The 25,165-nt window shown below is 41.5% G+C and overlaps 1 protein-coding gene across 12 annotated transcripts in view; it reads right to left on the bottom strand.

Annotated features, from left to right (window-relative positions):
* The window catches only part of SEMA6D (semaphorin 6D), a 54,473-nt gene that overhangs the window by 11,987 nt on the left and 17,321 nt on the right, over window positions 1-25,165 (bottom strand). For 11 of the 12 annotated variants that reach the window (XM_046654606.1, XM_046654604.1, XM_046654611.1 and 8 more), the window contains 7 exons: window positions 2,452-2,614; window positions 1,938-2,049; window positions 1,325-1,385; window positions 1,142-1,204; window positions 932-1,033; window positions 607-697; window positions 46-165 (listed from right to left, as the gene is read on the bottom strand). In XM_046654606.1, the coding sequence (XP_046510562.1) occupies window positions 46-165; window positions 607-697; window positions 932-1,033; window positions 1,142-1,204; window positions 1,325-1,385; window positions 1,938-2,049; window positions 2,452-2,560 (658 nt within the window). In that variant the 5' untranslated portion in view covers window positions 2,561-2,614. The remainder of the gene's footprint in view (window positions 1-45; window positions 166-606; window positions 698-931; window positions 1,034-1,141; window positions 1,205-1,324; window positions 1,386-1,937; window positions 2,050-2,451; window positions 2,615-25,165) is intronic. The other variant, XM_046654607.1, reaches the window with a different exon arrangement.

Here is a 25,165-nt window from a genome sequence, read left to right as displayed (position 1 = left end):
ATCCCAGACCCTTGGCAATCCCACAACACAGCTCTTCAATGGTACCTTTTATCCATTTGGAATCATATTTTATTGTACGAAGGGCAGATCCATCGCCCATGCTTCGATAAATAACAGCATCACTGGCCAGGAAGTCAGCCACTGTGGCAGAATACAGCTTCCCATCTGAAACCGAAGTTATAATTTGGGTAAAATAACCGTAATTATCCTGTAGTGTGTTCTCCTGTACTGTGTGTTATATCCTCTGGAGTGCTTTCATCTATGTTATCACTAAATATACAAATAAATCTAAACCTGATACTCATAATCAATCTATGACAGGTTGGCCCATGGTATTACCTAATTTTACAGATGAGGGAGCTAAGCATCAAAAAGTGAAGCAACTTAATCAGGGTCACTGGCATAGTTAATAACAGAGCCAAGTGTCAGAATACTTATGCTCATTTTCAATTCCTCTTTTTTGGAAATTTGTTCATAGCTTTCAGTCTTTGAAATACCTATATCAAGGTTGCTATCCTAGTTATGAGCTTTTTTTTCTTCTTTTAATTTCCTTCTGCACCTTCAATGTCATTAATCACTTATATTCATTACACCAAAGGAGCTTACCAGCAAAAAGGGCAACATTGGTTTGTCTGGCATCAAATGGGCATCTTGCCAGGCCACTAATTTCTTCCCCATCATACTCTAAGGTATTCAACTACAAAAGAAAAATAAATAGCTGGTGTCACATCTGTTCAATGTACCTGTTTGAAGGCAATACTGCTTTATTTGTACTGAAATTCTATTTGAAGAATTCTGTCTTTATTCTTCCATAGCATTAGATATAAAACAAATTACTGGGTTATAGTGGAAAATATTCAGCTGTAACAACATACTAGTGAAGGAAGAAAAGTTGATTTAAAAAAGCGAACATCACATGAAATATACTTACCCTATAGTATCTACACATGGGATTAAACGCATTGGTACCACAAACAAAAACCATCTCATCGTTTCTCGGAACAAATACTTTAATAAAGTTGTGGCATTCATCCTAAAGAAAGTAATAATCACATTAATATTAGACATCCCATATGCTGGCACTGTGGGATCAAGCCCACATAAAGACTACATCTAGCAGGCACTTGACTGTTCCACTTACTTTATGCTTGCCTTTCATGGCACAGTTTTCTCGATCCTGTTGTCTTGACCGCCATGTCAGTTTCTGTATTAATCAAGCAAAACCAAAGTTCCATTTTTAACTGTGAAACTTTTTGGAGTGGAGGGGGAAAATTATTCAAGTTCGGAAGGAATGCAAATAACTTTGCCAACTACACTTGCTCACCTTGCTTGGTATGACTTCTGTTTTGGGGATTTCATTTAAATTTACTGTATAAACTTGATCCCTGTTGGAAACAAGGCAGTAAGTCATATTATGTGAAGGCATAAAAATGTTAAGCTGCTTCTTATTTTATTTTTACAGATTTGCCTTTATTGTGTTTTGGAGATCATTTGGATTTTCTCTGTCTCCAACAAAGTCAACAAAGAGTACTTTTTCATTAGTGAGATGCCTTTATATATCACGGTGGTTAGGGAGAAAGAAAGCTCTTCTCTTCAGGCGTGGGTCAAACTGCTACTTGGTATTAGCACAGACATACTTCTAATATTTGCTTGAATAATTCCAAGTTAAAAAAGAAAGATTTTTTTTTTCCCCTGCTGTTTTAGGAACAAAGAATGGTGTATGATTTCTTGATGGCAGTAATAAAATAGCACCGCTGAAGGCTTTAGCTCGGTGTTTCGTTCCTGGTACACAACACTGACTCTTCTCGGTGAATATTTTTGGCTACTTGCAATTTTTGATCACAATCGCATATTAGTTTTTCATGAACTAGACACATTAATGCAAGCACCACAGAGAAGCGAATTTTAATCTAATAAACCAACGAGAGGAAAATTACCTGCCAGCAATATAAAGTGTGTCTCGAATTTTCAACATCAGCTGAAAGTCCAGCCTGTGCTGTGACTCATTGCCTGAAGGGCGTCCTCTAAAAACCGGATATTGCCTTGAATCTGCAAGTAAAAATGGGCTAAACCATCAGTCAGGATTATGGAGCTGAAGAATCAATATACAGCATTGATTAGCTGTATATACTAGTTGTAGAGGGGTTTTAACTAAATTCCTCTTTTAAGGTCTTGAATATAAATGAATAAAAGATGGTGAATGTCAGCAGATGGTCTTTTTCTTTTAACTGAAAATATATAAACTATACATGAGTTGCTTTAGAAAAGCACCCCACAAACCTGTCCCATTTTCTCCAAACACTAGAAAATGATTATGGGTAAATTAATATGCAAAACATTTTTAAGACATAGAAAACTAACTCTCTTTCTTTCTAAAAATGAATACACTTTTAAATCAAAACCAGAAAGGCTTCCTTCTTAGAAAAGGAGAACGTTCTTTAGATTACTTACAGTGATAGTCAACAGTATTAAGGGGTTCATCGTCTTCGGGGAAGCTGACTGCCCTCAACTGGGAAATCATCAGGAGCAGCATGTAGGCACAAAGCAGGAAGAACCTCATGGTGGGCTAAGATGAAGTCAGAGCAGCCCGTTCTCAGAAATCCCGCTTAGCTACCTGGGAAAACAGAAGCAGTTTGGAAAGACCTCTGTACTGTGACGAAACTTTTCTCATTTGCAATCAGCTCAATTTTCACCACTAGCTCTTCCCAACGTCCCCTTCCCACCAGGAACCCTGGCAGTAATGCAGGAGGGATCTCTGAAAACACAGGTGAAGATGGCAGCGTGCCAGGCCTGATTATGGCATCCCGTGAGCATTTTGAAGTTTTAGGCAAATCTGCAAGAGTTATTGAGGTAACCGTGTATGTCATCACAGCAAAATCACCAGAACACAAACAGAAATGCTGGCTGCTAACTTGGCAAGAAGATGGGCAAAGTGGGGATTTGAATTTTAATTAAACTCCAATCTGCTTCCCCTCCCCCAGACCTGAAATATATCCAGTATAACTTGTCTCTGCCCTCCACAAAATGCCAAGCTGCCTTGCAAATATGCAGGGAGCTGATGGTCCTGTCGCCCTCATCATATCTTTGCTTAGGGCATTGGCAAATTCCCAGCATTTCTCAAGCCTTAGCCCTAAATTCTTAAGTAGAACAGTTCTATAAGCTTACTAAGACCAAGATGGAAGCAATGACATAAATGACCTTGAATCAGGGTGAAAGGGCATTAAAGAAAATGAAATGACTTCATGATCAATCAATCAAGCAAAGCAAGGCACGGATGAAGCGGCACAGCTGACACCAGACCACTGAGGAAGTCTACGTTTTTACATAAAACCGTCTGGACACAAACTAATACCCTAAGTATGCCTGTCCTCTTTGCTTTATTGAATTTTAGAGCCATAGGGGGCCTTAGGGACAATCTAGTCCAACCCGCTCATTTTCCAGATGAGAAAACTAAGGGCTGGAAAAATTAAGGGACTCAATGAATTTCAGTGAGCTATTTAGGGCAAGATCAGAGTCCAGACCCAAATTGCCTGAGTCCCCATCCAGGCTCTTTTCATCAAATTAGGTGATGTTTTTTTTTCCTGCAAAAATATAGCATTACAAAAAATCTTTTTGGGGTAATGGATATATTCATTATCTTTATTGAAGTGATGTTTCACAGGTGTATGTGTTTGTTAAATTTTATCAAATTGTATATTTATATATGTGCAGTATATTGTATGTCAATATCTCAACAAAGCTTATGGCATTAATTGTATAATGTTAACTGTCAAAAAATCTTAAAAATCTTTAAACGTTATTCATTTATTTAAAAAATAAATTAGGGCCTTACTGGGCCAATGGGATGGTTACTTTTGTAAAACCGTAAATGCTCCACTTTGCAACAATACCAAGCCCTTCCTCGACCAAAACTGTCACTTACAGCTACTGTACTGAATAGTAAAACATAAAGCCTTATTCTCAGTCTCATATATCTAAGAATTTTAGGGAGATGATGATAATCACTTCAAATTCTGGGGGAGTCCAACTACTCAGCCAGGTACTTACTACGCCTTTTTTATCTTCTTAATGTCAAATGCACAGACACACATGTACGCTATGCAATGCCCCAATATTTCTCTTTCTAACTAAAGTAGAAGCCAAGCATATGTGAGTTTTAGAATCCTAGTTTTGCAAAAACAGAGAATAATATTGCAATACAATTTTTCTTAAAGGATGGTTAATCCAGCAGTAAGTTAGAGGGATCTGGGGCAGCACCATTTTGGAGTTGAAAGAGAGTGGACTTTGCCTGCAGTCTGACTTGGGCTTGGATGGAACGCCATTACTAGCTGATTGACCCAGGAAAGGTTCTTTAATCTCTCTATTAGTTTCTTTATCTACAATATGTGGATAATACCACCCTCTCCACAGGGTGAAGAAGAATTAAATGCCTGGTACATGCAGCTTCCAAGCAAAGGTAGTCCTCCTCACCCATTTCCTATTGGATACCACACATATGACCAAGTTGACCTTAAGAGTGAGCAGAATCTGGGAAAAAGATGACTGGAAATATTAAAGCTATTTGGCCCATATTTTTTCACAAATGGATGGCTGGTTTACTAAAATAATACTAAAGAATTATTTTTAGAATAAATTTCACAACTTGAACCTAATTATCAAAGCTGAAAAAGAAAGTAAAAAGCAATCACCAATAATCCTACCATCCCAACCCAACAACCATGATGATTTGGTTCTCGTCTTCTTGCCACATACACATAGCTTCAATCATGACAAGATGACATCTTTCAATCTACCACTTCTTCTGAAGCAGTGTCTTCTTGTCTTGCTTTTCCACATACAAAGTTTTGTCATATATGAAGACCCTCAAAAGACCAAGTAGTATAAAAGTACGAAATGTTGCCCTAAGAACTAAACTCTGTCATGTTATCAATCCCAAACTTCATTCATCCTCTGGATGGAAAGTCACTGGATGTTTCTGCTGGGTATGAGGAGGAAAAAATCAGAAACACTAATCAATCCCGAAGAAACTTAGAAATATCTGCATGAAAACAAGAAGATAGTTCTGTGAATCTTCTTCCACCAGGACAGGTAACCGAATGGTTCATGTTATGTGGGCCGAGCCTCAATGCCCCAGACAGCAGGGTAGGGAGGGGTCCTCACCAGGAAGAGTGTCTCTCACAGCTGTGATTCCAGCATTGAGCCCGAGGATGGAATTGCTGCTGACTCACTGGCAAGCACCAAGCTGCCGGCTGAGCCATCATTTCCTATAACTCATTCATCTGACACTGCAGAAAGCAATTTCTCCCCATACCCCATCCTCACCCATCTCATCCTCCAAAAATAAAGCCCCACAACTAATTGCTTCCTCTCCCCACATAAAGCTTTATTAAAAAAAATACTTTCAGATTTGCCATAGAAATTATAAATGGAAGTATTTAATGTGAAATATATATCAAAGTAAGGCTGAGTAGTGGAAGGAAAGATCTGGAAATACCTGAGAGAAATGTTCCAGAAAGGAGAGTTATTTGCACGTAAACCCCTCAGACTATTCAGCTCTTATCGTAGTCAAGGAAGCATCTGAGGATTCCAGGACTCAGTAACATCATGAGACTAGTTATGAGGGCAAGTCAAGACACAGGACAAATGTTGGAAAAGAACATAGACCTTGAGGTTAGAAAAATCTGAGTTCAAACTCACTTGTGCTATTTAGTTCTTGGTTCTGGGACCTTGTGCAAGTTGACTTAACGTCTTTAAGCCTCAGTTTCCTCATGTGTAAAATAGGAATAATTACCTTTACTATCTCACAGGCTCTGCTGAGGATTAAATGAGATGATCTATACAAAACATCTAATACAGGATGTGGTCCATAAGTCTGCAGTAAATTTTAGTGAATGTTGTTATGATTATTATTGTTGCATCTTATTTGGCAAAAATTAAAAAAAAATGGAAAGAAATGTTTACTCTTTCATTTTGTATAACTATCTGCAGAACTATTTATGTATGCCATCATAACCATGGTAGGGGTTTTCTTACAGGATTAAGGTACAGCTTTATAGACATAGAAGCCTTCAAGGAAGAGGAGAGGACCACCTTTCTCATGCGTAAGCTTACAGTGAAGAACACACCTACATGAGAGTATTCCTTTTAGCCAGAGAAGAGAGGTACCTGAGTAAGTATATATTTTTTTTTATTTTTTGAGGAAGATTAGCCCTGAGCTAACATCTGCCACCAATCCTCCTCTTTTTGCTCAGGAAAATTGGCCCCAAGCTAACACCTGCACCCACCTTCCTCTACTTTATGTGTGGGATGCCTGTGACAGCATAGCTTGATAAGCAGTGTGTAGGTCCACACCCGGGATCCAAACCGGCAAACCCCAGGCCACTGAAGTGGAACGTGTGAACTTAACTGCTGTGCCACTGGGCTGGCCCCCCTGAGTAAGTATATTTCGTCATTTTTTGGTATTATATATGGGCTTCTCCCATACTTTCATGAAGTTAAAGCCTAGATATAATGAGGAAAGCTCTTGGCATTCAGAGCTGCCAAGACAGCCAGGGCTTGAGTGGAAAGATCCTTGAGAGATGGGAGGTACAAAGAAATGATCCACACACTCAGTACTTGATTTCATATTATGGGATTTGCTAATTCTTAAGCTATATGAAGATGAGAGCGTAGCTATAAAGAAAAGCCAAATTTGTGGCAGTCTTAAGTTTAGAACCCACTGAGAAGGAGGAGTCCTAGTAAATACCTAAAGCCTCTCTCATTTGGACCTCTGAAGATCTATTCCCTAAGGAGAGGAGGCAAACACAAGGTAGGCCAAACCTTCCAAAAACTCTAAGCTGATCCCCGATAAGCTAAGTCTTGGGTGGGATGGATGTAATCTCCTCCCACCCTAGCTACTTGCAGAAAAGATAAGGTAGATCTTCTCTAGAGGAAAATAACATCATCCAGAGATTTTTACACAATTTTTACACAAAATGCTATCATTCAAACAGCAATTATTAGACATTCCAAGAACTAAGACTAAGAGGGAAAAAAAGACAATAGAAATAGGCCCCTAAGTAATTCAGATATTAGAGTTATCAGACATAGATTTTAAAAGTAACTGTTTATTTTGTACAAGAAGAAAGATGACAAGATGGAGAATTTTACCAAAGAACTGGAATCTACTAAAAAAGAATTACACGGAAATTCTACAACTAAAAAGCACAATAACTAAAGCTTCTTAATAGATGTGTTTAGCAACGTATTTCTTGTAGCTGAAGAGAGGATTAGTCAACTAGAAGATTTGTTAATAGAAAATATCAGACAGAAATATGAAGAACAAATAGGTTGGAAAAACAGATAAGAGAGTAAGAGATGCATAGGATCTTGTGAAAAGATCTAACGTATTGGAGTCCCTGAGATTAAAGAGAGGGAAAAATGGACAGAAGCAATATTTGACAAGCTAATGGCTGTATTCCTTTTCAAAACTGACAAAAGTCTATAAGTAACACATTCAAGAAACTCTAAGAACTTCTAAATACAAAGAGAAACACACATAAACACATCATAGTAAAGATGCTGAACACAAAGACAAAAGAAAAATGTTAAAAGCTAAAAGATATATTACCTTCAAAGAACCACGAACACTATTGACTACTGACTTATTAAATGAAACAGTGGAATCCAGTAGGCCATAGAATGACATTTTTAAAGTGCTGAAGGAAAATAAATTTCCAGCCTAGAATTCTATTACGAGCAAATATATTCAAAAATGAAGGCAAAATAAAGACAATTAGACAAACAAAAATTGATAGATTAGTTGTTAGCAGACCCAAACTAAAAGAAATACTAAAAGGAGTTCACTAAGCAGGAAAATTTATAGGGTCGGTTAATACAAGTTCTTTTTATGGTTATAGCACAGTGACCACATTTGAAATGAATGAATCCCATCTAGAGAAATTGGTATAGAGTCTTTGTCTCCCTGAAAGCTATACTAGTTCAAAGGAAATGAGAATTCATAAATGGAGTAGGCCTACTTGATCCCTAGCCCAAAGAAACCAGAAAGATACCATGCTGATTTTAAAGCTCTCCCCTTCTTCCCTTTTGGTGATACCACTTCTCAAGGAGGAGCTGTTTAGACTCATATACTCCATCTGCCTCGGGATTTGAAAGGGGAGTTGGTCCTCCCAGTTTCCCAATGATTCTTCCAGACCTTGGGCCTCCACGTTCTTACAAAAAAATCTTTGCTTACTTGAGATTCTGCTCCTCTTCTTCTCTTTTAGCTGATGACTTCCCAGTCACTTTCTCTAAGAAAGACATTTCAAAGACTGTAGTAGTCTCAGTCCATGGTTCCACTCTGGGACAACTATAGCTTCTTCACCTCAAAAATCATAAAGTCAAGCATTGCATGCTTTGGTCCCAATCTCCTGTCCTTCCAGCCTGCTTCTCTGACTATTTTTCATCATGACTGCTCTTCTTTCTCATCAGGACCTTCAGTCTTACTAACTGCTCTCATTTCTTCTAATCCATTAGCCTTCCCCAATCTTGACATATCACATTATCCATCTTACACGTTAATAGTCAACAGCCAATCATTCCATTAACACTCTTGCCAGTACTCTAGATTCCCTCATCCTTTGTCTCTGTGTATGACTTTCTCGCAAAGTTCTTGCCTTGGATGAACTCAGTCATTCATCTCCTGCACCTGCCCCAGAGAAGCCGAGCACTAGTAAGGACAACCACATTCTGGGGCAATTTGGTAGTAACATCACAGCATTCTTGATCACCAATTGCAACTACCACTATAAAATTCCACGGGGATCCTATGCTTCTCTACGAGATTTGCCCACTCCCAAAATCAATAAGTTTAAACTTTCCCCCTTCTCCTCAAGGCCCTCATCTGTTCTCTCTTCTCACTCTACTCCATTCTTCCCTCTTGCCCCCCAGCTACCTCACCTAGAAAATAAAAGCCATAAGATAGGAAATTCCTCAATCCTTCCTCCTTCCCATTACCAAATGCATCAACTTATCTGCATCTTCATCTAGTTTGTCCTCATCCTCTCCTGTTTTAAGAGAACATTTCACTCCCCAACTCCTCTCCATGTGCTTTAAATCCAACCCCTTCTGTCTTTCTTGGAACAAAAAAAACACGTATTCTGTTTTCCTCTCTTTGGATATTCTATAACTTTGTATTGATTAAATACTATCCATCAGCACTAAATTTGTCCAAGCCTCTCTCATCTCAAAAAAAGCAAAAAAAAAAAGGTAAAAAAGCTCCTCCTCTGACCCCAGATCCTCCTCCAGGCATCAGCTGTCTCTTTCCTTCCATTCGCAGACATTGAAAAAACGGTTTTATTCTCACTGTTGTCATGTGCTCACCTCCCACTCATTCTTCTACTTCCTCTGGTCTAGCTCCTCTCTCAATAACACCTTTCAGTAAAGACGCTGATGACCTCCAGGTAGCTAAATGCAACGGATGCTTCCCGTCCCTTCTCTGTGATTGCTCAAGAGCTATAGACACAGTGGACTGTTCACAGCTTTTTAAAGCACTGCTCTTCCTTGCCTTCCCTACACCACATTCTCTTGACCTTTTACTTACCCTTCTGTCTGCCCCTTGTTGGTCTCCCATTCATTTTCTAGTAGCAGCTAGGAGAATTATCTTTTCAGAATACAAACCTCATCATTTAATCTCATAATCCTCCAGTAACTTCCTATTACTGTTAGGGGAAAGCCCAGATCTTTTCAACGAGGCCTTCAAGGCTTTTCATGTTCTGAGTCCTGCCTCCCCCTTCAGTCTTATCTTGAGCCTCTCTCCCTCTTTACTGTGCTTCCACGTCCCTGGCTCTGTTTCTGGCCCTGGAATGGGTCATGCCACCTACTTCCACTAAATCTTTTCTCCTACTTTCCCTCTGGGCGGCCCTTCTTGCCTCCCATCCTTGCCCTAGTTAAGTCTTCCTAATTTTGCAGAACCTAGGGAGGAATTCTTCTCAGTCTCTTGGGACAAGCATGTCTCACAGTTGTCAATACTTGAGACAACTGTGAATGAACTGTGACTGAAGGAGTAAACAAAAGAACAAATCATGTGCCCGGAATCACCACAAGCCCTGCTGCATCTCTCCAGGCAAGAGTAGCATTTTGGACGCCTGTCTAGATTCATTTAATACTGTTAAAACAACAGAGGGCGGCAGAGCCAGGGAGCATGGGCACCCTAGGTTCTACTCCCCAGTAGCATTAATTGTTTTAGTTGAGAGTGCTATGAACTACAGGGAAGAAGTGGGTGGAACGAGAGCTGCAGCAGAAGGGGCACCATTCACTGCAGTCAACGAAACCCCAGGGCACACTGTGCACAAAGTAGTCCATGAGCATGATGGCCCCTTGAGTTACAGGAATTACAGCTCTACTGCTGACAACCCACATGACAAAATGGAAATGGAGCAATGGGTTTAGGAAGGCTGAAAAAGAGCAAAGAGAAGCAAGTTAATTACTATTCCTCAGAGCCTACCAAGATACCAAGGGTTGTAATTGACCTTCATGTAATTGACGTTTATGTTTATATAGCATTCACGTGTCTAGATTCTAGGCAGTGTGTTCTGCATAGGGCTGTGGATTTTAATCAGTGCTCAACATCAGTATTTAATCAGAATGGTATGACAACCAGGCTGACAGCATAACCTTTGGGAGTATAAGAAGGTGATAAGAAGGGACAATGAATCATCGTTAGATACATACAGACTCCAGAAGATCCCCAAGTGGAGTTGAGGCAGGGTACTCTGGGTCCTTCTGAGCAGCATGGGTAGCTACTTGCATCCAGGCTTACCAGGCAACTCTTGATTGACAGGGTCTCTTGGGAGCATCAGCTCTTTCATTTAAGGAATGCCTACTGCTACGCCAGCCCACCCCTACCCAATCCTCTCCTGCACATATGCTTAGGGATCAGGTGTCCCGTATGAACAAATATATCCTCCCTTACTCTGGTCCAGGGAGAGGTGGCTGAAACGCCCTTGACTGTGAGACTCTTCCTCCCTCTGGGCACTTGGGTGCCCAAGTGAGAAGAAGAGGTTTCCAGCTCTCTTATGTTAATAACACTTTATAATTAACCACCTAAAACGTTGCCCCACGGCATCTCGAGGAAATGACAAAGCAGCTCTGACTCACCCTCCACACAGCTGAAGCCCTGCTGACACATCAGAATCTAGAAGGTTATGTATGCGTTCTGACAGAGCAGGGGCGAGCCACTCTGGAGGACTGTGGACTGGGAACCACGAGGAACTGACACTGGCAGCAGGAGAAGAAAGGGATCAAGTACCAGGAGTTCTGGGGTCATGGACTGGCTGTGTGACCATGTACAGGTCACTTCACTTTTTGGGCTTGAGTTTCTTCATGTAATAAAGGGGTGTAAACAAAGTGTAGGAACACTTTTCTCTCTAAGAGTCCATGATCTCCCTCTGAGGGCTGGAGGGGAGATTCCTACTTCCCACCTGCTTGGATAAACATCCTGCTGTAATCCCCACTGCTCCACAGCTTCTCTCCCCTCCCCACCCCAGCACCTCAAGCGGCTCCCATCACAAACAGTACTTCCCCTGATCTCGAGGCTGCCTCTGTTATCGCCCCGTCTCTCACCTCCTTCTCCAGCCAAACTTCTTTGAAGAGAAGTCTGAGCCCATTGTCTCCATCTTCTCAGTTTCTAGTACATTTTTAATCCACTCTGTCTAACTTCAACTCTTGCCCATCAACCACCTCATTGTCAAATCCAACTCAATCCTCATTTTAAATCTTCTTTCATCTCCATGAGGCAATTAATCACGTTGGTCCCTCCATCAGATCTTGAAACTCCACCTTTGCCTTTAAGTTATCTCTTCGCTTCTCCAGCTACTTTTCAGCAACCTTCCCAAACTCATCTGAACACGCCCACCCTTAGCATGTGGTTCTTCACGATTTTATACTGGCTTTTTGGAGATTCACCCACATTACGCCCATCTTTTTCACTAACGTCAATTAATTGATGAATCCCAAATCCACATGTCAAGCATAAACCACATTCCTCAGCCCCAGATCCAGCTGTCCAACTCTCTGCTAGATATTTTGACTTCAGTAAAATATAGGCAATTAAATTCAGAAGGTACAAACCTGAACTTCAGACAGTTTTCCTCGAATTGTCCTTGTGCTAAATTCCCAAAAGAGCGCAAGCTCAGAGCTCAGAGTGCCTGGGTTCAAATTCATGCACTATCACTTACCAGCCACGTAACCTTGGACATGTTACTTCACCTCTCAAAGTCTCACGTTTTCCTGCCTAAAATGAAGATAACTGTAGCACTAATAGTATTACAATGATTCAATAAAATAATCTATGTAAAGCACATGGCCAAACCCTTTGCACCTGGTAAGGACCCAATAATTACAACCATTATTGTTATTGTTGTTATTGATGTTTTTAATATGCTACTCAGTCACTTAAGCCTTAAACCAGAGTCATCCTAGCTCTCTCCCTCTCCATCATCCTCTGTTTCCAAAATCTGTCAGTACATCCTACTGATTCTTTCTCTTCGCTGTTCTAGAATCCACTCTTAAGTGACTTCTACTTTCCTAGACTTCTAGTTCATTCTCCACAAAGCCACCAGAATGATCTTCCCAAAGCACAAATACTATCATGTTACTTCCCTGTCTAAAGACAATTTAATGGCTCCCAAAGGCCTCTATGATAAAGTCCAAATTCATTTCCAAGATGTACAAGGTCCTCCACAATCGGATTCTTGCCAGCTTCTCTGTTTTAGCTACCCGTGCTTCCCCACCTTGATTCCAAAGCAGTGTCTTCTGCACGCACTATTCTCTCTCAAATGCCCTTCCTGGAAATTGTCTACTCACCAGCTCAAAATGTCCCTGGCCTTCTCCCCAATCCCATTCCTCACCTCTACCCCAAATCCCTCTCCCCTGGCCACACTGCTCCCCTATGATAGTGCGTAAATACTTCTATTACAGAACTTATCGCTTCATCGTAATGTTACTTATGTTCACATTTTCTCTATTAAACCAGGCTGCTCGAGAGAGAGAGTACATCTTACTCATTCTCCTTATCCCTAGCATCAGGCACAGGGCCTATCACTTGGGAGGTCTTCAGTGGGTATTCAAATGAACAGAGGAAGAAAGAAGTAAATGAAGGAGGTCATATATGTGACTGGATTCAGCCCTGGCACAGGTCCCACATCTTGAACTCCTTCCCACCATCACCCCAAACACGTAGAGTCTGGAGTCTACTGTTGTTCTCCTGCAGTGCTGGCACACAATCCTCCTTAGCCCCAGTCCATGAGTTTCCAGGTGCTGCAAAACCAAGAGGTTCTTACAAGCGGCAACAGATGCCTCTTTTCACACCTACCCATCATTAACAAACTGCTCTTTGATCCAGGAGGGACGCACACCACAAGCCAAAGAGTAAGTGATTTCTGTCACCCCCCCACTGAAGTTCCTGCTCATCATGCAGCTTTCCCAGAACAAAGGAAAGGAAAGCAGAGCTGTTCCTGAGATTAAAGATCAGGGTAAGTGGGACTGGCAGAGGAGGAAGTCTACTTGACTCCCCACTACCCAACAAACAGAAATAAAATAAAAATCAGCCTGCCTAAGGGCTGGCCGATGCCTGAGATTCTGCAATGGGAAATTCTTTTCTTTGGCTGATGGTTTTTTTTTCCAGTTGTAATGTAAGTAGTGCTATGTATGTATGCTAGAGCATAACATAAGCCAGAAATCAGTATGAATATATTTATAAGATCTTTTCTTGGGGCTAGATTCTGACAGACGAGAAAAGGAAGAAAGGTGGCAGTAGATGCCATGGAAGGGAGAAAAGAGCAGCCACGGGGCAGGAAGCCTGTTGTGCTCTTTATTAATGCCTTGCTTGTATAATCAACGTCTTCCTAAAAGTTGGGTCCATTTTGTTTATTTTAATTATATTTTACATGCATGAGGAAACCTGGCTATTTGAAGAAGTTTTCTGAAAATTAAAGCAGCTCTTATGCAAGATTTTCACTTGAAGTCTGGATTTCCTCAAAGCAAAGCATGCTAACATCTCCATCATAATGCTGCTGGTCAAATATTAATAATTCAAAAAGGAATTGAACTTAAAAGGAATTGGGCAGGAAGGGACAGAAAACAAGATCTAACCTGTCTTTGCCAAATTCTAAGCAAATCTGAACAGGGATCCCAGAATCCAACCTGTGGTCAGAACCCTCTGGGGAGCATCATTCTAGTGATAACTTGCCTACGAGTTTTTGCCTGTCCACCCTAACTGAAACTGGATAACATTTTACAGCTACATTGTTCTAGAATAATCTTCATTTAAAGTGAAAATAACACAAGAAACTAATGAGAGCTTGAGGGCTATATCTAAGCAGTGAGAATCTGCTATTCAGGAAGATGACAAAACACATCAACCTCTTGAGAGATCAAGATGAGGACCCGCTTTGTGAAAATATAAAACATAGGGACCTTCTACAATCGAAAAAGAAAAAAAAAAAAAATAGAAGAAGATTGCTGTGGCAGAAATGAACACAACGGTGTGTCCTTTTTTTGAGGGAGGATGGCAGGGCTTTCAAGGCTAACTAGTGACAAGAGACATTAAAAGCCTTTTCCTTTTGTTATGACCTCCACACCGTAGCCCCAGCCAGGCCCTGCTGCTCCCCTTTGGCCTCCAGGAAAGGAACCATTCTAACAAAGGAAGGGCTCAGTGTTCCAAGGGATGACCGAGATGCCGAAGGACTCAGCCTGTCTTTGGAACATTGGCTTATTCTACCAGAAGACCTGCTGGGGCTGCCATATGGCCTGCACACGACATTCTGTTCAGGATAATAGGACCTGGGTCCATGCCTGGTCTGCCCTCTGGGCTGGGCTGACAGAGGTAGAGCATATTTGTTCTCATTCTACTTACTTGTCTGATGCTGCCACTATGGAGCCTGAGCTCTCAGTGTCCTCCACGCTGCCTTTTTCAGGTTTTCAAAGAACATGAACAATACCCAGGCAAGAAGGGACTGAGGATGGGCTGCTGCTACTATTCCTGGGAGGGAACAAGTGGATAAAAAAGGGGCTTATGATCCAAGGGTGGTGAAGCTGGTGCAGAATCCAGATGTCACAAGAGTCCGGTGATCTATGTTTATCATCACTGCCAACACCAACAAGAATTCACTCTATAAGAAAGGGCTCATGTCTTCATGTTTTATCTTCTGCAAACCACCTTACCAGAGCTTCCTAGGTGATGTCATGATTTAAAACAGGGTTCACAGAAGGTTAAATCCTAACAACCCAGAGAAAGAAAAGGGGTCTTTTTAAAAATTTTAAAAGCCAAGAATTCCTGGTCCAAGTCCTATGGTTTTCAGTTGCCAAAAATATGGCCTCTGTCTTTGTCCTCTGTATTTGAAAACACAGTAACAGTTGCTGGTCTATGGCAAATGTGGAGAATGATCAGTAATTGTCCAGAAGGATCTAAAGCATTACCATTATTGCATTCCATTTGAAAATTCAGTTCTGACTTGTTTTTAAAAATGCACTTCTTGGGCGAAGCGTACACAGGACTCTACTATTATTGCAAACTCCTGTGAGTCTATAATCATTTCAAAATAATTTTTAAAAAATGTATTTTGTTGTACTGATTTGGAAATGAGGTCTCTGGTGAGTTAGGTTCAGCCCAATAGTCCTGGACTAAAAATGAACCCATAATCAAGAGTGAGAACAATAAATAGCCCAATTTCACGGCCAGGAAAAGCTCTAGAAGGGCCCAGACTGGGCCTGAATCAGTTCACCTGTGACTCACCTATGGACCTTTGTCTGGGCTCTGTATCCGAAATCTATGAGCTTTTGAAACTTCTGGGTCCACAGAGGCAAAATGAGAGTTTAGGTAAATTGGCACCAATTGCTGATTTTCACTAAATGGACTCAGCACTGGGAAGGGGTGAGAAAAGCTGAGCCCTTCCTCCTGTGGGGTTCGAGCCCGATGAACTGCTGAGCAGTGGAGTACGGTGGTTGTGAACATGGACTCCAAAGCCAGAATGCCTAGGTAGGAGTCCCAGCTGTGCCACTTAACTAGCCATCTGCCCTTGGGCAAGCTGGTTACCTGCTCTGTACTTCAGTTTCCCTGTAAGTTGGGGAGAAGACTAGCAGCCATCCCATAGAGTTGCTATAAGGACTGAATGAGTTAGTGGAAGAGCTTACCAGAGTCCCTGGAGCATGTCATATGACGAAAGGGTAACTACTACGAAGCCTGCACAAGGCTAGAGGCACAACCTTGAGGAAGGGCTGTGTGGGTCTCATATGATTGCTGGAGACAATTATGCTTCAAACGATATATCACCCTTATCTACATTTATTCTCGCCTCCCTTATGAATCACCTCGGGGATGTTAATCTTAACCCCAGACATCAAACACACCTGGAGGTAATAAGGATTGCGAAATCTGGATTCTACCTTTGACTCAGCTTCTAAAGAGCCGAGAGGCCATGAGAAAGCCAGTTCACTTCCTCCGACTTCAGTTTCCTCATCTATATAATGAGAGGTTGGGTTAGAACCTAGATGATCCCTAAGGCCCCCTCCAAGTCATCATATTTTATGATTCTGAGTTTGGTGCCTGGGTCGAAAAAGCTCTTTAGCAAAGGAAAACGATTCCAATTCACACTTCTAAATTTTTCCTATAGCGTTGGCGTTGCCTAGGATACAAAATGCATGAACCCTGAGACAGGCCATCGCTGTGACTCCCGCCTCTGATCTGTAATGCCAAACCACAAATGGGCTTTGTAGTACAAACAGACTGATGCATTGAACACGGGAACGAGTCTCTGCTGACACTTACCAAGGTGGATTTGGCATTCTGATGGTGTCCCAGATGGAACGGCAGAGGGTGCATTGTTTTCCCTCACAATTACGTGGCCTTGGGAAATACTGCCTTTAACTACAGCCTCCAGCTTCCCTAGACCCAGGGTTAGATGGTGCCCGCCCTCCCACAGGTCAACAGATCACTTCCAATTTCTTTTTAAATTGTGTGATATGCTTGAGGGAAACTCAGGTCACATATACCCAGGACCTCTAGGTTTCTTAGCCCCTCACTGCATCCTAAACGTACTTGGTAGCTGTTGGCGGTATTTCATTAACTTCTTTTGTATGTGAGGGTGGGGATCAGGGACTCCCAGGTCTCAGCGATATTCCTCCTAGACCAGGGCTGTGCAACGAGGTTTTCTCTTTTATAGAGTCTTATGCTTTTCAAAACTAATATTCCTCATCTATTTTGGTCCTTACAGGTTTAGGGCAGGACTTATCTCCACTGAACTTCATGTCAGCTTCACGAGGACAGAGTTACGTCTGTTCTGTTCTACGCTTTATCTTTATAACCCGTCATGGTGTCTGGTACCTGTTATCTACTCAGAGAATGTTTGCTGAGTTAGCAAATGAATCTCCACTGTACAGACGAGGAGTTCAAGAACTGCTCGAGGTTAGGCTGTTAATAAGAGGCTGCTAGATCATCTGTCTCCAGGTTCACTGCTCTTTCTGTCACCTCAAAGGCTAATGTCAGAGATGCTCAAAATGGATTTGCATAGACAAAAATAAAAACTAGGTTCCACAGTGACATTCAGCAGTGATCTTACAAATAGGAGGCCCAAGAGCGACCAGAGGACAGCATTTGGATGCCACTTCTCTTAGCACCTTGTATTCTGGGTGTACGGATTCACCTAATTCCAAAAACAAACCTGTGTCTCCTACCTCTCTGCCTTTGCATGTGCTGCAATGCCCTTCTTGCCCTTTCCACTTCCTTTATCTGACCAATTGCTAATCGGAAACTACTTCCGGCCTGGGTTTCCCTCTTTTCCTCCTTCTGCCACCAAAATCTGGGCTCACTTTTATCAGAGCACATACCACACAATATTCTATTTCCTTGTTTTCTCAACTTCCTCTCCCCTCCCCTAGCCCCACACTGTGAGTTCTTTGAGCACAGGGACTGTGTCCTTTATGTCCACAAATAAATCCCGTAAAAAATGGTTGGTACACAGGTCTTTAATAGTTGTTTGTTGAATGGCTACATGTAACCCTGTACTTTATCAAGGAAAAAAAGTTGGAAAATCTCCAAAGAGTGCTATTTCCACTGATGGTGAACTGCTAGCCACAGGTCACCATGGTCACCAGTAATGAACCCAGACCCGCACCAACACATTATGCTGCAGTACATGGGGAAGGAATTCTCTCCAGTAGCTGCTGATCCAACCACATTAAGACACGGGCTTCCATTGATTTTGCAATCGCTAGGATGGACGTATAGACAGATAGGCTCCAGTGACAGCCTCTGGCCCAATTCCTACAATGACCTGGGGCCCCAAATTCTATCCTAGTCACAGGAAGCATCCTGGGGAGGTCTAAGAAAAAAGAGGGTTGCTTTAGACATGCAAACAGGCTGAACTTTGTTGAAAAGATTGAGAGAAATTAGGCTAATTGCCTTTGGAGGGAAAAGTGTGGCTGGCTTTCCTTTTCACCACCTACCCTAATTACAGACTTGCAGCTCCTTGATAAAAAGAAAGGATTATAAAACCAGGCAAGGCAGAGGGTTTGGGATCTTTTGTATAAAGCATACAGGGACTTAGTGGGGTTCCACCAGAATAAGCAGAGAACTCTACCGGGACTTGGAGAAAAAAGACAGGAAGGCCTTGTGGGTTTCTTCCCAAGTGGATGTGTCCATCCCAAGATGGGGAGCCAGGGAGAGCTGCCTCTTTCATGCTGTGCAGGCTGAAGGTCACGGAGAGCGTTCAGGGAAGAGGGAACTCAGGCAAGAGGCAGCCATTCACCCAGGCTCAGTCCTCAGTCCAGCGGGAGCAGGGGCTCTGCTTTCTGATGTGCTCTAAGCAAAGTTCCCAGGCCCCAGCTCTATCTCAGTGAGTTACTCACACCTTCTCTGCTCACTGTGTCTTTCTGCCGCATCCAACCTGCCCAAGGGAGAGGAAGAAATGGAGGCCGCTGTGAAGGATGGGCGGGATTCGCTGCAAGGGCACCACTGCCTGTGTGGGCTTCTGTGGCCTCCCACTCGCCCAGGCCAGCCCTGTCACCTCTTCTGAGGTGAGATGAGGGAGTATTGCTGCTGACTACCTCACCATGGCTTTTTAAAGCGACAAGTGAGAAAATGTGAGTAAAAATACTTTGTAAATTGTAAAGGTGCTATCCACATGGAAGAAGTAGTATTCTTATCAGTGCTTTATTTAGCTGCTGTGTGCCTCAGCACAGTAGACTGACATCGCTTATGCTTTTGCTCAAATAAATATTAACATTCCTATTTCCTGGATACTCTGCAAGTCTCCAGCCCTGCTGGGCCTCCTGCCCTTGGCTCTTGCTGTCCTCTGGACCTGGAATGCCTTCTAAGGCATCTCTCACTGGCAAGTTCCTAATGGTCCCTTAGGACCCATCAGCAGTGTGAGCCCTTTCCATCTCCCTCTCTGGTGTCCTTTCACATACTCCATCCATTTCAACTCTGGATTCACCATGGTGGGTAGTACCGGCCATCTACTTGCTTGTCTTTCTGATTCAGACTGTGAGTTTCTGGAAGGCAGGATCTATGACTTATTGGTGGAAATAAGTTCATGGGCCAGAACGTGAAATATTTCCTGTGCCCGGTCCACTAAGAAAGCCGAGTTTGCCTGATAATATATTCATTTTGTTTTTGTGCAACACACCTGGAGTTCCATGTGATATGTACATGCTGGAGCCTGGAGAGGCAGAGACGAGAAGGATGAGAACAAGCCATAGCCAAATGTTAGGAAACACCAGGCACTGTGCTATAAGCACCCCTAGGAGGTTGGTGCTATTCTTCCACATTTGCAGACCAGGAAATAAAGAGGTAATCTGCCTTCAGTCACAAAACTAAATAACAAGGCTGACGTCAGTTGGACTCCAACTTGGTCTGTGGTCTCAATCACTGTGCCAGAAAAAGGTAATGCAGATGAAAAGGAAAGGAGAAAGAGGCCTCTGTAATTTATTAAGATAAGGACACTATCATAGTTTTAGCTTGATTTCATTGTTGTTATTTTAAGATATGAACAGCACTATTTCCCCCAATTTCCTTCTTCTAGGCTAATGACCTAGTAGGTAATTGTATCAGACAAATAAATAAATAAAAGTTCTATGAAACTTTAAAATAATAAGAGAAGAGTTTCATGCAGGAAGTGAGCTAAGATCCTGCTTCCCTAAGTCTTAGGAAGTTGCTCTTCCTCCCACGTCCACCTTTGAAGCAGTCAGAGGCCTCTTCCCTACCATCCTTGACCCAACATCAAAGCCTGTAAGTGGTTTCCAGGGATGAGAGGTCAGGGGTGCAGCAGGCACCCTGTCCCAATGTCAGGAAACCTTCTTGTTCAGGTGTTCTTGTGAGGAAACAACTTGAGGGTGGAAGGCCTGCGGGCTCCCTTCGCTCCAGTTCCTTCAAGTTAAAGGGATGGTCCCTCTGGGATCCCTTCCCTTAAGCGTCTGGCTGGGCAGGCAGAGTGGATGCAAGGGGGAGCACCTAAGGAGGTGAGTCTCCACCTCTGGAAAGCTTGTCTACTTTTGTTACTTTCTATCTTCAACAGTAACGGGTGAAGTTCTCATCCACACCCCACCTCAACTCCATGAAATGGCTGAAAAAGGGTGCCCACATTTAAACCCTGAGGAAGGAGTCATGGGACGATGGTCCGTCTTCTCATCACACCTGAGAATAAACGCCCTTATACAACCCAGTGAGGAAACAGGCTTTAAGAATATTCTGGCCCCACCACCCGTTAGCTGTGTGACCTTGGAAAAACTACTTCACCTTTCATCTGTAGAAAACAGAAAATAATTGGACTTATTTTAAAGGGTTGTTTTGAGGGTCACTGACTTAATATACAGAAAACCTTTAAAACTGTGCCTGGCAAATAAGTGCAGTAAGTATTAGGTATTATTATGGTTACTGCTATTAGTATGACTACTAGCATGACTCTGCTCTCTCTCCCCTGTGCCCCCAGCCCTGGGATAATCTAATCTTTTTTGAAGACCACCTCTGGTGATTTCAGTGTCTCCTACATTCCAAATTCTCTCTTGGAATATTCTTTGGAAGACTGGACAAAGAAACTGCCTTCCAATAATTTCCTTTTCCTGGCACTAGTAATAGAGACACCTAAATCAACCACTTAGCAGTCAGGTGAGATTCTCATAAATGCGGCCGTCAGCACAAGTTTGCATTTTGCCAGTATAAATGTACCAAATATACTTAATGTCATTATTGTTCTTGAGATGCATCACACACGCAGGTTCACCTCTAATATCTATCTTACTAGAAAAGAGCCATGAGCCAGATGATTAAGAGCCCAGAGACCCAGGTTCCTGGGGAAGGCTGGGGGTGGAAGGAACACTGTTATAGTCCTAGGAGTGGAAAAGTCAGTCCAAGAGACACAGGACTGAATTCCTTGTTGTGGGAAAGATGAATTAGGTAAATGGAGAACTCACTCCTGGAGTGTTCTAGAAAGCAGGGGTGGAGGTCAGTGCTACAATACTTCCCAGTCCATGGTGTTCCAAGTATCTAGATTTTCAGCCTCTCAAAGGGCTGGAAACATCGTATGGCAGTTTAAAAACAGGGTCCCCAGGTATTTTTATATTGTTCCCATTTAGAAGTGGGTGTATGTCTCCTCCTGTTGAATCTGGGATATGACTGCTTGAATAAGAGAATGTGGAAGTGATGCGTCACTTTCTGGGCCCAGAACTTAATAAATGGGCAGCTTCCACTTCCCACTTCTTCAGGCACTTGTTGAACCCAGCCACCATAGTATAAGGAAGCCCAAGCTGCTTGTAGAGAAGCCTTCATGAAGACGCCTACGTGAAGAGGAACTAAGGCCTTGGCTTTCAGCCCTAGCTGAGCTCCCAGTTGACAGGCAACACCCAGTGGCCCCCCATGTGAATGGGCCATCTTAGAATTGGATCCTGTGTTCCCTCGTTGAGCCACCCATTTTATACTACATGGAGCAGAGATGAGTCTCTCTGCCGAGCTCTGCCCAAATTGTAGATTCATGAGTCAAATAAACGATTGTTTTTGTTTTAAACACTCAGTTTGGGGATGGTTTCTAATGCAGCTAGATAATTGATATACTCCATATTTGGGGAAGAATCCTTGCCTGGATCCTTTCAGGTATTCTTCCTGAGTACCTTTCAGTATTTCTCTCTGAAATATTGCTTTCTTTGCTCTCTCCTCTTAGTTCCCCTGAAGACTGAAATTAGCTGTCAGAGCTAGATATACTGCAGAAACACATGGAGCCTTTGGTCAGAATGCAGATGCTATGACAATTCCCCAGTAATAGTCTTCAGATTGTCTATGTGTCAAGCAGTATAAAACGTGTCCCTAAGATGTCTTGTCCTAGCCTTCTGAAAATATTAGGCTTCTTGTTATTGAGCATAGAAATACAAATTATATCATGAAGTATAATTTTACACTGATCAAATTAGCTCTTTTTTTAAGAATAATATTTAATGCTGGTGAAGTTGGGATGAAATCAATATATTGCACATGGCAGGGTAAATTAGTACAACCATGTAGAAAACAATTTGGCAATGTGTAGCTCAACCGTTCCCATCCACACATTAACAATACTAACTTTTGACTCAGTAATTTTACTTCTAATAATTTATCCTTAGCCAATAATCTAAAGTAAGAAGTAAAAAAAAAGAACCGTATTAGAGGAAGATGCTTATTGTAGCCTTATTTATTATGGTGAGAAAAAATGGAATCAGGGTAAATTTCTAAACATGGAGAAGTAATTAAAAGCATATCATGGGTCGGCCTGGTGGCGTAGCAGTTAAGTTCTCACACTCTGCTTCCATGACCCAGGGTTCGCTGGTCCGGATCCCAGGCGCGGACCTGCGCACTGCTTATGGAGCCATGTCACGGCAGGCGTCCCACATATAAAGTAGAGGAACACGGGCACAGATGTTAGCTCAGGGCTAATCTTCCTCAAAAAATAAAAAGTATATTACACCAGCCTCATCGAATATTATGCAACCATTAAGATGATAATAATGAAGACCACTGATCCTCAGCTTATGATGTATACCAAGTGGGAAAAAAATCAGACTAGATAATTGTATGTCACTGATTATAACTTTATAAAAACAGAGATAAATATAGGCAGATATTAAAAGGGAACAGATAAAGACAAAATAAGTTATTTTATATAATAGTTTATATATTAGGCTTTTTCCCCTTTAAAAACAAAACCTTGTATTTTTTTAACACTTAAAAAAAGAAGGATGGAGAGATGATGCACCGAAAAAATAAAATCACACTCCAACCCAATCAAACTAAGCATTTTCTTGGTAAAGACAGTTATTGCTCTTCTGTTGAACAAAACCAAGAACTAATACTTGGATTCTCTGGAATATATTTCTTGAAAATATATAACTTATTTTAGATGGCAACTTCCTAGAGGATAAGTCCTCTATCATTTTCTATGTCATATTTATCCTATGGGTGTTCAGTAAGAGAAACTGGAGGTAAGTCAGAGACTGCACTTAAATTAGCATATTATAATTTTGGCTTTGCTCCTCTTCCCTTCCAACCTCCTACTTTTTCCTTCCTAGGCTTCCAAAATATAAAGTGCTAAAATAAAACCAGCAACAACAGCTTCTATTTTTAGAATGAACTTTAATCCGATTTTCACAAAGACCCATGCCAATTCAAAATCACTGCTGTTCTCTTGCTGCTAGTAATATAATGATTGTCTTTTGCATTAAAAATTAGGAATTACAGTCACACAGGAGAAAGAGAACTGGGTTTAGGCTTCTCCGTGGTCAAATGTACACCAGCAAAGCAAATGAAAAACCGATTGTAATTGTGTGCTTGGATATTTAAAGCCAAAACAATTTTTACCCCAGTTGTTCAAATATTGGCATTAAGATCTCCTTTCTCTACTCTAAAAACATGCACAGGAAAATGGAGAGGGAACACTTGGCTCATTCAAATCCCAAATTTCCTCTTAAAGCCCTGTGAGTGGAGTGGCAGGAAGTAAGGACGCTTTTTCTGCCAGCCTTCTTGCTCTTTGCTGGAGTCATCTCCCTACTTGACCACCATCCAAATAAGTGACAATCTAAGCGCTAAGTAAACTTGTATTTGAATGTGTAGCAAAACATTAAATATATGTTTTCATAAACTAATTTCCAAGCAGAACTGTTTAGATTTTACCTTAAAGATAAATGGCTGCTAGAACACAATCTATTTCAGAATTTGGTCACATCGAGCCATTTTTCTTAGTCATAAAATAAATGCCATCGCAGATAAGGATAATTCTGCCTCTAGTTGTTACAGCAACAAGAAGTTAGACTTCAGTTTTCTCTGTAGCCCTTGTCAAATCAGCCCACTCAATGCCAATACAAATGTAAACACATCAGTCAGCCAACTATTAGGGGCTGAAGAAATATCTTGGGAGCTAAAATGTAAACTCTCATTCGGTTCCAAGGCTTCTAAGCTAAGTATCCTATTGCACACAATAAAACAGGCAGAAGTCAAGATGTTCTCCACCAGGATAAAATAAAATTTAATAAGATTAAACTAAATTAAAATAAGTAAAAAAATAAACTGCTAAACTGGATAACTTTTAGGGGGCTCAAAGACATGATATTTCTAGCTCTTGAAAGTAGAAAAATTTATCATTTTTCTCTCACATACACCCTAAATTATGTGAGTTGTTTAAAAGAATCTACATTAACACCTCTTGATCGGTGTCAAAGTAAAAATTGCTTAATATTTAAGCAATGAAATTCTAGCACTAAGCATCATGGTTTTGATCTTAATTGGCTCCTGGTACTGTGACTTACCCTGGAGTTGTTTGTGGGCTTTTAATATGACAGAAAGGCTCCCCATCTCTGCTCAAACAGGCTGCCAGCATGCTTATAAAGTGGAGAGGCCTCCTTAATGATGCAAATATTTAGATGGGTGACTACAGACACTTTGAGCGTCAAATTCTCTTGTGATCTAAAATTTACTCAAGCAGAAGGTGGATTTAGGAAGAACATAAGGTGTTATCTAAAAATGGTGATTGCTGAATCTCAGTTAATTTAGAGTTGTTTTTCTTTGAAACATCTTTATTCTTTGCAATTTGCGGGTGACCTCAACTTGACAGAAAACGATGAGCGTATCTGTATCTATGCTTGCCATCCAACAGCTAGAAGCTTTAATATGGAA

The sequence above is a fragment of the Equus quagga genome, chromosome 2 (assembly GCF_021613505.1).
Source record: "Equus quagga isolate Etosha38 chromosome 2, UCLA_HA_Equagga_1.0, whole genome shotgun sequence".
Taxonomy (NCBI): Eukaryota; Metazoa; Chordata; class Mammalia; order Perissodactyla; family Equidae; genus Equus; species Equus quagga.
The sequence above is the reverse complement of the archived record's forward strand: the minus strand, read 5'-3'. Positions and strand labels throughout refer to the sequence as shown.